The following is a 14,886-nucleotide window of genomic DNA, read 5'->3' as shown; positions in this document are numbered from 1 at the left end:
ATGAGGGCGTAGGTGCAGGGTTTTTTTTTTTTTATATCTGTGTGTTTGTCTTCTTAAAAAGTACAGTCTGTGGTTCAAATATATTCTTAATTGATATCGTTACTTTCTCCACCCCGTCTTCTGAGGTCATATCAGTGCTTGGCGCTTTCAAAAGTTGTCTGGTTAAGCTATTACCTTTGTGAAAACTTGTACATTTCTGGAAAGTTCCTGTATAGACACACACAGAATATTTAATCCAGTTTGTCCAGTTTTAGAGAGGGGTCTCTGTTGCTTTGCCATGGATCGAACATGTCTTTTGTCTGCAGCGCTTGGTGTGTGCTAGTAGCATTCACGCAGTTCTGATGACCTTCCCATAATTGCACATGTCCTGAAGATGACTTAGGCCTGAAGTCTGTAGGTAACAGGGACTTGTATCTCTCTTGCTGAGCAGAGCCTTGGACTCTGTGCCTACAGAATAAATATGTATGTATTTAACATGGAATTACTGCTGGCAACAGGATTTCCTGCTCTACAGCACTAGGAGGGGAAAAAAGATGTATGTTTTATTCTTCCTTACTTTTGCTTTCTTAAATGAAGTAGAGTGTTGGGGAAAAAAATAAACTTTCCAAGGAGACAAGAAATCTTAGATTAAACGATTTAGCTTAGGTCTATCTTTTCTGTTACCATTTCAAGTAACAATTGCTGTAAACAGAAAGACAGAAGAAGCTTGGATACAAGCCCTCTTCTGTGTGAAAGTGCATGTAGTTTTTTCCATTGTAATGACACAACAAAGTTGAATTTAAAGCCCTTGTCTGACATACCTTAATGAAACCATCTTAGGACATTTTTTTCTGTTGTTTTTCCTGAAGGGTGGTTACTTAGAGGCTGAATATTGAAGCATGCTACAAAGAGCAATATAAGGAGAATTCATTTTTTAGGGCTTAGTTGGGGAGCATGCATCTCCTTTCAAGGTTGAAAGGAGATTACTTGAGTATTATGCCAGGTTTCATACCAAGTAACATGAATCACTTTTTCTAGAGCTGCATGGTTTGAAAAAGTCAAATCTCATAATGCCACTTGAATTTCAAAGGAGGCATGTTGAGTATTGACTCCCAGATAGCCCGGGATTGGATGATCGTATTGGTACATCTCTTGCAATCCTTACGAGCAGTAGACATGAGCTGGTTTGTAAGTTGTAGGAAAATGGGGAATTCAGGCTAGAAACAACAGGCTCATAAGTTTTCCTAATTAGTTGTTATTTATAGCATTTAATATGCAGAACAGCATATGAGGAGATACTGTGTAACCATAACTTCTTCAATCAGTTGCTGGTTTATTCCTTGACTAGTAACAGGGGCTGCTTTTTGAGAAGGGCATTCCAACTACTTTGTTCTATTTCTTGTTAGAAAGAGAAGTTTGGTCCTTGTCAATATGCTAGGGCTGTATAAATTGGAAAGATATTCAGAGAAGATAGCTTTACGAGATTAAATTGTACATGGGCGAGTTTAGATAAGGCAGATAGTATGGGGAGAAGGAAAAAAGCCTTTGGACTTTGATGTTACTCCTCTGCTTGGAATCACAAAGGACTGGCCTAAACGCAGCCTTTTTCTTTCCTGAGCTGTGAATAGCACAACCCCTTGGTGTGATTGTGGTTATGTTTGTGTTGAGGTGCTTTCTTCCTTGTATGCCTAATTCTCCTGCTGTACAGGAGTAAGCTAGAACTATGTTAAGCTCCTTTGTCCTTGTTTAAAAGTCTCTGCAGTGTAGGAAAGCTATGTGGCTTTAACTGTACCATTATCACTGAAGCAAATCAGTTCTTATATTTAGACTATGTTTGTGGATGGGTGTAGGTACATGTGTGTTCTTGATGACTTGTCCTAAAAAACCAGTTTGAACCATACTGCTTGTCTGTTATGGGCGAAGTTTGAATTGCTAGAAAAAAGCTCAGGTTAGGCACATGATGGACGCTCTTGTCACCCGCAGTTCCAGGTGTTCTCCTAGCTGCTTCTGCAGAGGAAATACCTGGTTGCAAGACATAGTGAGTTAATGAAAGGACTGGATGCATTAAGAGGCTAATCTTGAGGAATTAATGCTTGCTTTCCTTGTTAACTGGTAGATTTCTAGTCTTTTGAATGTCAGTGTCTGTAGTTTTAAATACCTGTAGTTGCTTTTTCCTTTGTTCTTCCATGTAGGGTTTTTTTTATGGCATGGCCTCTTTACAAACATAATTATGTGGTTACTTTGATTTAATTCCAAAATTTAAATTAAATTTTAAATGTGGCATTTAGTTGTAGAGTTAATAATGCTATTTTTAAAATTGTATTTTGCCATTCATATTACCTGACTACAATTATTTGATAAAATAATATGCTCTGAAGCTCTGTGTATGTCTGTGCAAACTAAATGAAGTTTGAATTTCTTAATTGTCACTATTGCAAGTTTGGTAAAGCAACTGTTGTGGATTGAGAATGCATTTGTAGGGATCTCGTATTACCACCTTCATCCCCCAACAGTTTTTTTGCTTTTGACTGTATAGTGTGTGGGTATTTTCTGGACATAATTTCGTTTCACTTAAATCTTCTAGGGTCAGTTGCAAATGGCAGATGGTGTCATCCTCCAGAAATCTCAGTCAGGTTACTTGCAAAGCTTCTGGAATATAGCTTGATGTAAAGAATTGCCTCCAGATACGGAAATAACTTTGCAAAGTGCACTTTCCCTGGAAGGAGTGCTGCATAGCAAAATGGACAACTAACAAGTCTTTCTTCAAACTTTAAGAACTGGTTAGTGTGCTAGGAAAAATAGATGTGAATGTATTATTATCTAGGGTTAAAAGAAGCTAGCAAGGAGATTTGAAAGTATTCAGGAATACTATTTCTCTCTAAGCTTAATGAAAGGGAAGGATATTCTAAGAGGTGTCTGTTCCCAGCCCAATTAATGACATGTGACTTGGCGCATCATCTGTCTATCCCTTTTTCCTCCAGAATAAAAATGGATGTATAATATTGCCTTGTTTTTAACAATGGTCACTCAACTCTGAACTTGGTGATGTTCTTAAAAATTTCGCACCCCAGCATTAAAGGGGGTTGGGGTAGACTTTTCTGGATGACTTGTCATATTTCCCAATTCACCTTTTTTTCCTCCAGTCGTAGTGAGCAATACCACCCTTCAGTCATGGCCGAGGAGGAGTCCAGCTCACGTCTCTTATTCTTCAGTGTCGGTGTCTGGAGCTGCCCAGTTAGCTCTTCATATACCAGGCATTTACAACCCAGAAGAGCTCTAGTAGTCAGTATCAGGTTCAGCAGGTTTGAAGTGTTGAGTTCCTGTGGATAGAGACCATTTATAGCAAGAGCAATGTATTTGGACAATTCCTTAACTTCTTATTTGCCGAGATGCCTTAACTTCTTATCTGCCCTATACTTGGCAATAAAACGCAGAAAATGGACCAGAAAGACTGGGTAGTGGCCTTGAAAACGACATTTTCTAAATGTCTGACAGATGACATTATCTAGATAGAGGGCAATGAGAAACTTTTTAGAAATAGATGGGTCTGAGTTACCACAATCTATTCGGACAGTGTTAAGGAATAGGCAGCTGGGACCAAATGGGACCAGGTTAGGTGTAAGGATAGGCAGAATTGGGATGTGCTTTGAGCACTGATACAGAGAACAAAATAGTGACGTTTGTAGATGCTCCCTGGATGGGGTAGATGGGTGTATGCCGATGCCCTCTCACTGTCATGTGTGTACAGAAATAGGAATCTGTAGCTGCTTCCTTTGGAGATGGCATCTCATTGATGGCTGTAGGGACAAAGAGCATTGTGCTCAAGATTATGTGGGTCCATGAGGGCCTGCTGCTTTCTGGTGACTGCCATTGCTGCACTGCCCAGCTGAAGAAGCCTTGGCCCCTTCAGCAATACCTGGAATATCCAGTGAATGGTCAGAATGCCATTTTGCTGGACACTGTGCAGATGGAGTACTGAAGAAACACGTGCTTGCCAAGTGGATTTAGGCACTAGGTTATCCGATTTCCTTTCCTAGAGGGAAAGGGATTGGTGAACGTCCTCTACTGCATTTTAGTAATCTAGGAGGTTTAATGAAAACTTACATCTCTCTACCTTAATAAAAAAATTTAATTATATCCTCTTATGTATAATTTAGTGAGTAATCTAGATTAAGAGGATAACTTTAAGAGAAACAGAGTTTGAGATTGCGAGAAGCTTGTTAAAAAAGTAAAATGCTATTAGATTTTCTCTTTTTTTTTTTTTCCCCCCCTTTGGTTTATCATACATAATCCAGCAAACAAATGTAATGTTCCTGATGGCCAGAAGCAAGAAAAAATTACTGGATACACTGGGCTTTTTACCAGTGAAATGGAGATGGGTTTTCCCAGAATAGGTTAACTGGCATTGTTAAAGCAGCTATATTAAAAATAATTCATAAAAACTATTTCTGTATTTGTTTGATTAGGTAGGCAGCTGTAATACATCATCATGTTTGTAGAACAGAAGACGGCACTGCTGCGTTGATGATAACGCAAGGACCACCTGTATAATCCCCATGAGCTGAAATATGTGACAACTTGTTTCACCTACCTGCATTGCAGTTTTACTAAGACTTGACTTTAAATGCAGCTTTTCCCTATCTGTACTAAATGCTGAGGTTAAAGAATCTGGAGCCAGTTATTCTTTTCTCTGCCTTTTGAGTGTCAGCCTACAAAAATATGCATTTCTCTTGTAAGAAAGTTAGCAGTGAAGGCAGTGTGTGGAGCTCTACAAACCGAAAGTTGTTCTTTTGCCAGAATCTGAGTAATATAAGTTTGTATTTTCATGGTAGCTAGGTATGTTGCTGTTAGCCTTAAAATAACTGTTGAAAAGTCATCACCCATCTTGCTGCACTACCTAATGGAAATTCAGGGCTGTAAGAGAAGGGCACGGTCATTTGCTGTTGTAGTTCTCCTCAGCTGAAATGGAGTGTTGGAGACAAATGACTTGTCAAGACAAAATGCACTCACTAAAGTAGAGTTAAAAGCCATCCCAGTCAAAAAGCAAGAAGACAAAGGTTAAAGCAGTTGTTTCTGGTTCAGAACCTGAATTGCTGCAGGACTTTTTGAATAAGTAATAGCAGCAGCAATTATGATTGCATCTTGGTCCTACTGCTCCAGCAGATATATTTAATCACTTCTGATGTGGTTTCACAGAGTGCAAGAGATTAAATTAGTCATTTTATAAATTGCAAAGAAAGAAATGAAAGATTGGAAGGTAGCAAGGGGCATTATTTCTAGCTGACCTGATATACTTGGGTATGGTTTTGTTCATTTTTTAAGCAGTCATAAGTTTTGTACCTCTTTGCTTCCAATTACCGGTTGGTAATAGCTGCTATCCTGCTAATAAAACTTCATGGTAATTTGGCTTTTAAAAATTGCTTCTGTCCCTCCTCTTTAAGGCATTATTAGAGCATTATGTCCATGGCAAAATAGCTTGAATGCTGTCAGCTGAAACACTGTCATCACGTGTGTTTTGTGAATCAAGCTATGCAAATTCAGATCTGTAAAGATTTTTAATCTTTTCTGGGCTTCTTGTGTGAAAAGAGGGTGACTTGACCGAAAGCTCAGAATGCAGTAAACAAAAACAAATAACGCTAATAAAGTATGTGGACAGCAGTAAGTGTATCCTAATGATAAAGTGATAATGTAGAAAAATGAACTACCTCGTTTTCTTGTCTCTTGCCCTTTCCTCTTATCTTTCTCACTGTCACTCTTCCGCTTTTTTTATTGAAGGCACTAACGTCTGCTTCCTTTCATAATCCACATTGTAGTAAGATGCACAACAATACTCCAGTGACTTAGATTTCTCTTAAAGATATCTTGTAAATTCTTTTCAGTATAACTCACTATTGCTTCCTGGCTAAAGAAAAAAAATATCTATAGCAATGAGTGTAGATGTTGCTAGAGAGGGTGCACTGAGGAATGCATATTTAGAAATGCGAGTCTGTGGGTTTATGCTACTATGAAGTGTTTTGAACAGGTGTTGCTAAGAAAATACGAATTTTACAAATATTTGTCTAGTGTGGTTTTTAACAGCTGAAAATTGAGTGCTGTACTTAACTGTATGACTGACAACTAGGAACTTAAGCATCTGAACTTCGGGCTTCTTTACTGATGTCTCTGGCCTCCGGCAGGTTACTTAACTTTTCTGAATCTAAACCTACACAGAAATGGTCATATTAAATCAGAATCAGCCTGACGTGTTATTCTGTCACCAGTGCTGGTTTTTACTAAATGTTCCACAGAAAGGTGCTAAAGTCTTTTTTCATGTGTGAAGTGTTCTGCCCTTAACAGGAGTTTATTCTTAATCGCTTAGAATTGAAAGGTGGTTTAAGCACTAAAGTATGTATCTTTTCCAAAACCAGACATGTAATATTAATATCTTAATATTTCATAAATAGGTTGTTGCAAAATGTTTTCTCCTTTGTAAAAAGAAAATCAACTTTTTGACCCTCACTGTCTCTGTGAAACTGTTATAGACTGAGGCATTTGGGAAATAAAAATTGTAAATTTTTAGCTGCTTGATGATTTAAAAAGCCATTTAATGTTCATTTAGTTTTCAGGTGTCCTAAAAATAAGAGGATTTTGTGCTGCAGGGCAGAGTATTAAGGAACTCTAGGTGTGCAGAATAAGTAATAAAGCCATGTTTAAAAGCAGGTGGGGGAAGAGACAGCAAACTTGCTGATACGAGCTCTACTACTGTTTTACCTTTACTGCTAAGTTTCTACCTGTTGTTCTTGGAGTTACTCATATCCCTAAAGGTAAATGACTGTGAAACATCTGAAATAAATATGACATGGATGGAAACAAATACCCAATTGAAGGTTTTGTGTGAGGTCAGAATTTAGCATCTGAACGTCACACAACTTGCAAGAAATGACTGTGTCTTATGGTTTCTGACGAACCTGGCTGCACAGGCTGCCAGGAAAAGAATAGACTTGGAGGTTAGCGCATGGCAAATGCGTGGGATCTTAAGCTCCTTGGGCAGTTTTGTTTGTTGTAAAGGCAATGGGAACATTGTAATCTGGGTCATTTCCAGTTTTAATCAAACTTTTTTGCTCCCCCGCAGCAAATAGGAGTCCTGCCAAAGTCAGTTTGGTTTGGTGCATGGAGCTGTGGATAAACAAATGTTTGTCACGCTGCCCCTTCATCCGGTGCGCTGAACCTCCATCAGAAAAATCACTCGCTGACAAGAAGTTGAATCAGCTGGCAGTCACTCCATTGGGAAGGAAAGGGAGAGGAAGAGCAGAGTTTAATTAACAATGGAAATTCGCAGCAGGGGAGCATGGAGAGTTGTTTTATGTCATCCTTAAAAGCAGAAGTGTAGCCAAAGAAATTCATGCAGGCAAAGCATGAGCCTTCTAGGCTCAGTCCTACAACGAGATAAGTGTTCCTCGTTAGGACACATGCTTAAGTTAGGAGTCAGCCATACTGCAGATCTTAATGCAATCCTTAAAGATGGGTGATGTGCCAAGAGCTGTGCAGCTAAGACCAGAGCACTCCCTATCTTGTGGGATGAAACACCTAATGCTCCTTGGATTAAACCCTGGCTCTTCACACACTGAAACAGGTTCAGTATACCTGCCTCTTTGGCCCTGTGCTGAAAGTGTGTATCTGAGGGAGTTATTATTCTTATTCCTACACAGTCATTTAGTTAATATAGCAAATTTTGGAAGGTGAAATAGGCTTCTTTTGGTTGAATTATAAATATAATTTTGTAAATATTTGAGAGGAAAATACAGATTTTGGGGAAAAAAAAATTAATGAATTGAAAGCATATGTGCAATGACTTTTGGAAAGCTGAGTCCTTGTATCTTATTTTGCCACTACAGTCCCCTTGCGTACACTATGCTTTAGAGCCATAAGCAGAGCCTGTGTACGTATGCGTGTGGAGGAGGATGAGAAGGTTCTACGCAGCCATAGCCATCCTGACATTCAGCTTATCTCCACATAATGAAATTTGAACACAGTGTGTTTTTCTCAGAAGTCATTCAATAATTTAGCATTTAGTCCTAGAAGAAATTTTACTTGATCCTTTGTGCTCCTTTCTTACAGGAGGTACCAAGTGCAAGCTTGATTTGGAGGCTTTACTTTGAGATTAGCTGGCTTGTCTTTTTTTAGTCTCTCCTCGAAGTACAGGTGATGTCCAGTGTTACATGGTGTTTCACAATTCAAAGGTTAGAAAGACAGAAGAGATAAATGTTCTGTTTTAATATTGTGCTAATAATTTAATTCCATCAGGCTAGATTTGGCATTTCTGATGAGGAAATTGCTTGGTTAGACAGTTGGTGTCTTCTTAAGACATGTAACTTTTTTTTTCTCCTCCACCATCATTGTCTTTCTTAACAAGGAAACTATATATCACTTTCTTTGTGGACATTGTGTGAAAGATGGAGGCAAACTAGAATCCAGTTCCTCTGCGGTCCCTGAAGGTGGCTTCCACAGTTAAGCAACTAGTTCCTTTCCTGAATTTGCAAGTTTTTAAGTAGCCTTCCTGTCATCTGACTAATAAAGACAGTAATAACTTAAGGAAATTTGACTTGTTCTAATTGTTGAAAATAGAAGGAAATGGGATTCTTAAGATTCTCAAGAATATACTGTAGCAGTTTCTAAATCCCTCTGCTCTGCCAAAGCTGTTTAATACAGGATGTATTAATGTTTAATCAGGAACTGATCCAAAGCTTAAATCTGGATGAGCAAAAAAGAAATGCCCCAAAAGCTAGTCTGCCATGCAGACAGGATGCTTATGCTCTTTTTCCTCTTTGTATGAATGTGTATCTGTAAAAGACAGGTCAATTTTTTTTTTTTTTTTAATTATGAGTAGTATCTACCGTGTTTCTCAGAATCCTGTCATTTCAAGTTGTAATTTTGAACTTAAAGAATATGTTGGCAATTGCTATGAGTCAGTGAATTGAAATCAAATGTAGCAAGTTTTTGTACTGGGGGACTTTGGCATGCAAGGTGAATACTAGCGGAAAAATATGATAGGCAAATATTTGGAGAAGTAAGATGAAAGGCACATGAACCCCTAGGTGTGAAGAACTTTCAACTTTAACCTGAAAAAGTAGTCATGGCTTCTTGTGGGTTTTGTGTTCTGATCTTGGTTTTTGTGCAATTTGACAAGATGGACAGTCAGAAAGTTTTAAGAGTTTGAAATGAAGTGGAAAATTGCTTAGCAAGGTGGGGGGGATGGTTTTGCAATGAATTTCTTAAAATACCATGATCGTGTAGCTCATGAATAAACAGGGTGTTCTAGTGCCTTTGGTTATAGAAACTAGCTTGAGCCTTTTTGCCTGTATCTGAATTCCTGTTAGGGTGATTTTGAGTGTTTTCATTTATGTGAGGAGGCATCCTATAGAGTGGGGAAACACTGTCTTGGAGCATTTTCGGGTACTACTGAGGTATTCCTAGTTTGACCAAGCAGAATACATCTAGTACAATGCTACTTTAGTCTGAATTGAATACCTGAGTGTGTATCAGTTCAGTACCTAAAGATGAATTTTAATATTGTGAAAGCTGTGTAGAGTTCTCTGTTTATTGTTTCTGACGCTTACTAATACTGCTTCTGATGACAAAGGTGGCATGTGTTACAGATAATGGACTCATATCCTGTGTAGTTTAAAAACAAACCAAAATCAAACATACCCACAAACAGCCTTGGAAGCCAAACAAATGCTACTAGATTTTTTTTTTTCTTTTGTTAGAAGTGAGGAATTATGAATGGGCCAGGTGATTCCTCCCCTCTTCACAACTGTACATTTTTCTTGTGATAACATGCCATGCATACCGGATCTTGCATTTACAAATCTGAGCTCGTGTTTTAAGAACATTGCTAGAGAGAGTCATATGTCTCCATTGATGAAGTCAGCTTCACAAAACTTTTCAATCTATTCCAAAGAGCAGAATTTAACTTGTTTTAAGCCCTGGTTCTGGCTTGTAATACAGGAAAAGAAGACAGAGAGGATCAGTGCTTCTTGAAGATAAATAAAAGCAAGATCAGCTAAGATGATGAGATTTTGAGTCTTTTCTTTCTCCACTCTTAAAAAGAAGCAAAAGCAGCTAACAATCAGTAAAAGTTTGTTTAGGTATGGGACTCCTATGTAATCTTTTGGAGGAACTGGGCAATTTTGCCTTAAATTGCCGAGTATAATGAAGTGTCATTTCTTGGCACAAATTTTTATTGTGCTTGAGTCCCACCCAGGTTTGATACAATCTCGGTACACGTTGTCTCTCATAAAGATGTCCTACTTTGTTTAATATATTGATCTGCTTTTTTCAGTTTCCCTTATGATTTTAATCCCTCTAGTCCAGACTACAAGAAATATTGCAAGTCATATGAGTTTAGACTATGCAAAGGTGTTGATTTTCATTAATGTAGAAATTATTTTGCTTTTAATAAGCTTTAGTGAAATAGGAACACAGCTTAAATTGTTATGTGAAATGTTTGAAATGGAAGCAAAAATATGCAGATTTTTTTTTTCCTGAAGCCAGTGTGTCAGTGACACGCTTGTCATGTGTTTTATTTAAAAATCTGAACAAAACAAAAAACATGCATCCTGTACAATTCACTAGAATTATTTGTAACCACTGTATTTTGAATCATTTTTCACAGGGATTTGTCAGGTTAAACAGTCTACTTTGAGCTTCAGTTCCTTTTCTGGTACTTCATTTTCTGCAACGTCTGTTAATAAAACCCGAGGATTTGCTTGGAGGGAGTTTTCCTTACATTCAAATATTTGTTTAAGTTTGCTTTTACCCAGACATCACTCCTTTTATCAAATGTAGGAGCCTCATTCTTTGTCAAAATAAATAAGCACACCCCATTAAAGTGGGGGTCCATGTCACTTTTACTAGCTGAAGATCAGGCCCTAAGTGTGTTTTGCTTTTTTTAATTCACTTTGCTGTTATTGCTTGTGTTGTTTGTAAACTTATTTTATCACATCTTGTCTTTCCTTCATCTAACACCAGTTACAGATGTCATGTCTTTTCCTAGTAAGAAGCAGAGGAGATGAGCAAAAGCTAGGGTTTCTTTCTTATTTTCCAGCCTGTCCTTTCTTTAATCTATTTCAAAGGTAGATCCATGCGTTTAATCTCATGCTGCTGCTCATCTTTTATTTCTTAATTTCAAAGAGACTGGAAGGAACAAATATTGAAACATAAGAAGGAGGACTATAGGAGAGGCAGCTCCTGAAAGTATTGAAACTGTCTTTGAGCTTGGCTGTTGTGAAGACAGGTCTCGCATCCAGGCTAGTGCTGAAAATGGACCAGATTTCAGATCGCTTTTGCACATAATCACTCCCTGTCTTTACTGTGGCGTGTTTATCCTGTTAGTGAGGGACGGTGGAGCTGTTTAGTTTGTAAGGTTTTGAAGTAGCACCTGTTTTTCTGGTTCTTCTGGTAAGTAAAATCTAGCATACTTCTAAAATAACTGAAATAAAAGGCGCCTCGTGTATTGATCTATTAATAAGTGAAAAAACTTGCTCTTGCTATCGTCAGTAACAGCAGATGGCTTTGTAGGTCCTTGCTTTTAAGATTAGATACTGAAAGTTGCAAATGGATGCAAGCAAGATTTATTTACCAATGAAATGAAATTTCTAAGCTAGAAGGAAGTTTGAGGATAAGAGTACAAATCAGTTACACAATGAAATAGGAGCTGGTGCATGTACTAAGATAAGAAACCAAAATAGATTCTGACTGTTGTCACATGTATCACTCATAATCTTCATAATGTAGAGATGAAACTGTGTATTTTCAGTGTATCTGAAATAACCATTGTATTAGTTCAATATTTTGCTAATCGCTGAACTCGTTTTTACCATTTCATCCAAAGTGATTTCCTACTCAGTGCACAGTGCAATGTTCATTTACAAATTTTACTTTTCCTGTTAGATTTTTATGCATTGGTGACATGTGTTCTCTCTAATTTAGTGTGTTTGGCATCTACAGTATCAAGAAAATGAATGGTTAGCTTGGTTTGGGGAGAGGAAACGAAAAAAAAAAGTAATACTGTCTTTATTTCTCTAATTGTAGGGTCTACTTACAGTGTGCTGTCCATAATGCCTTCTGATTCTGAAAGCAGCAGTTCTCTGAGTAGCATTGGTGAGTAAAGTATTAATCTGACAACTTCATGAACGTGTCCTTGGGGAGCTGGGAGAACAAGTTTTTAAGGTTGGCTTTGGGAAGGGTAGAGGGATTCTGGTCATAGTATCAAAGAAGTGGAACTAGAAGATGTAACCATGCATCTTCACCAGGAAAAAGTATATCCATTTTGTGTAGTGCAAGTTAAGCCTTTTCATAGCTATATGCAGTTGTTGCCAGTAAAATCTTTTACATTTGGATACATTAAATGATGTAACTATACATTGAGTTACTTAGTAAAATCATGTAAAAATGGCAATGTTAGGCTTATACACGTTTGTGCATATAAAAATATATATAGGCATGTATATATGTGTATGTATATATTTATGTGGATGTGAAAATTGTAGTCAGAGTCAAAAACATCATAGAAATTAAAAATATTATTAGCCAAGGTCATAGTCCTTTAAACTTTCAGAAGTGGCTGCAAGCCTTAACCCTTTTTTTCCTGCATGCAATGAATGGCTTCCTTTTCTCTAAAGACAAAATATTAAAAAAAAAAGCGCCAAACACAAACTAGACAAAAAAGAAATGTGGACAAAAGATGTCTAACAACAAGATGATCTTGGAATAGCTGTATTAGCTGTGAGGTTTCCTCTTCTTTACTTACACAAATACTTTTATTGTGAAATCTATGTAAAAGTCACTTGCCTTGGATAGGGGAATGTAGGCTCTTGCATATTTAAAGTTCCAATGTTGTGTCAGGCATCTGTAGACTTCCCTGACAGCACCAGGCAAGTCAGTTGTCTGTTTAAGGATGTGGGTAGACATCTGTTGCAGTCATTGAGTTGAACTTTTTAACTCCAGCATGCAGGAACAAGATTTTAGGGTTGACTGAACTATTTGCTGAAAGTATGGGAAGCTGTGACATGTTAGTTTGATTTTTATCAAGATCATGCTTGTATGCTATTACCTGAAGGAAGGGTATGATTTAATTTGCTATGAATAAATTGGGGCCAGAAATAGGAAGAAGAAAGTTTCTAAATTTTTAGGAGAACCAAACTCAAAAAAAGGAGCCTTCCAAATAAGGAAGTTCTTCTAAGGTGAAATCCAGTAAGTTTGTGGAATAATTGGATGAAGTGATGCCTGAGATAGAAGATGCAAGTGGTCCTTTCTAGTCCCATGTTCCTGATACCAAAAAGGAAAGGTACACTTAACCCCCACCCCCCCCACCCCATTTATGTGACTTTGTGAATGCACATACCCAATTCTTTGTACCTGACCTTTTATAATTTTGGAAGTAAAGGTAGGTACATGAACAGCTAGTGTTTGCCATCATGAAGAGAACTTTTGCTTTAACAGTGACCACTTGCAAGCTACAGATACCTGGCCTCTATTTTCTATTTTATTGATTGTCTGTGGCATAGTACCTTATGGGATTCCTATTTCTGAGCACTTACTTAGAATTTGGCATGTTACTTCTGAGACATCCATTATTCCCATATATGAGTCAGAACTGAATTCTTTCCGAACTATGTTTTGTTCATGCTTTAAAATATTAAGTTCATACTGAATCCTGATCTATGTATTTTACCTAAAGGGCTGTCCTTGGAAGTGTTTTATGCCTTTGGTGTGTGCAGTGATCAAAGTTATTAATAACCTAAAAATTAAGTGACCCACTATTAAACAAAATTTTTGATCTAGTATTCTCTGTAGTTTTGTTTTATTCAAATGATTAAAGTGAGTTAGGTGTTTAATATTTAGTACATTAACAGTCAGGGAATTCTTTGTTTGAAGCTGGCATGTTTGTTTTATAGACTGGTTATAGACTTGTTATTCATGAGTATTCTTTTTTTTCCCCCAATCATTTTCTCTCCCTCACATCTTGTTCTGGAAGAGATAATATTTCGAATGTTATCTAATATCAATAGCAAAATTTTTTTGCTTAATAACCAACATATCCTAATAGGCATGTTTGCAAGTCACTTCAAAGCTGCAGTCAGATTATTTTAATACGGACTGATTTGTTGAATGACAAACCATCATAACTGAAACTGTTTGCATGCCATCTCCCTGAAGGCTTCATATGACTTCTTTGAATGGAATCCCAACAAATACTGAGTTGCTATAGTGTTTCAGGAATTTTACATACATCTTCCCCGGCTCTGTCCCCATCTCACTGGAATGAGTTGGGAAAACTACATTTCACAAGGGTAGTTCTGTGCAGTGGAAATTATAAGTTTTGCCTGTGAAATGAATGCATCAATGAAAAAAGGTAAATAGCTCATGGTTTGGAGACAGTGTAAGCTTTGGAATATGTTGTTTGGCATTGATTTGTGAAACATACGTCGTTTGTACATATGTACGCACACATGCGTGTAAAGGAATATTTTCATTTCCCCACTCACATGTGCCTTCCTTATGGGGCAGAAAAGGGATCTATTTTATTATTCCCGAGTTCAAACCACAGGTTTTCATTAATATTTAACAATTTTTTATTTCTGGTCTGCCTTGCTTCTGTTTGTCAAGCAGCTCAGACACACATTTACACATTTGACCTTTCAGAAGAAATGAGAAAGGTATTGGGGCCATTAATTAAGCCCAGATAAAGAAGCAGAGAGTGAATCTTAGCATTTTCTAATTAGGAGAGATAATACAATCTTTCATTTGTAGTCTTTGGACTCCATAGTTCATAAAAGTAACCAGAGAAGGGTATGTCCATGTGCTTCATCTTTTCTTCCCAACCTTAATCACCCTAGCTATTGTTGGAGGTGGTTTGTGCTGTCA

At 37.5% G+C, this 14,886-nt stretch overlaps 1 protein-coding gene across 7 annotated transcripts in view; it reads left to right on the top strand.

Annotated features, from left to right (window-relative positions):
- The window catches only part of DLG5 (discs large MAGUK scaffold protein 5), a 139,657-nt gene that overhangs the window by 31,799 nt on the left and 92,972 nt on the right, over positions 1-14,886 (top strand). For 5 of the 7 annotated variants that reach the window (XR_012776166.1, XM_075505154.1, XM_075505155.1 and 2 more), the window contains exon 2: positions 12,052-12,120. The exons of the other annotated variants lie outside the window; for them this stretch is intronic. Coding sequence is in view for 4 of the 5 variants with exons in the window: in XM_075505154.1 (XP_075361269.1) it covers positions 12,052-12,120 (69 nt within the window). In the remaining variant the exon portion in view is untranslated. The remainder of the gene's footprint in view (positions 1-12,051; positions 12,121-14,886) is intronic. 7 annotated transcript variants of the gene reach the window in all.

The sequence above is a fragment of the Mycteria americana genome, chromosome 6 (assembly GCF_035582795.1).
Source record: "Mycteria americana isolate JAX WOST 10 ecotype Jacksonville Zoo and Gardens chromosome 6, USCA_MyAme_1.0, whole genome shotgun sequence".
Classification (NCBI taxonomy): Eukaryota; Metazoa; Chordata; class Aves; order Ciconiiformes; family Ciconiidae; genus Mycteria; species Mycteria americana.
The sequence above is the reverse complement of the archived record's forward strand: the minus strand, read 5'-3'. Positions and strand labels throughout refer to the sequence as shown.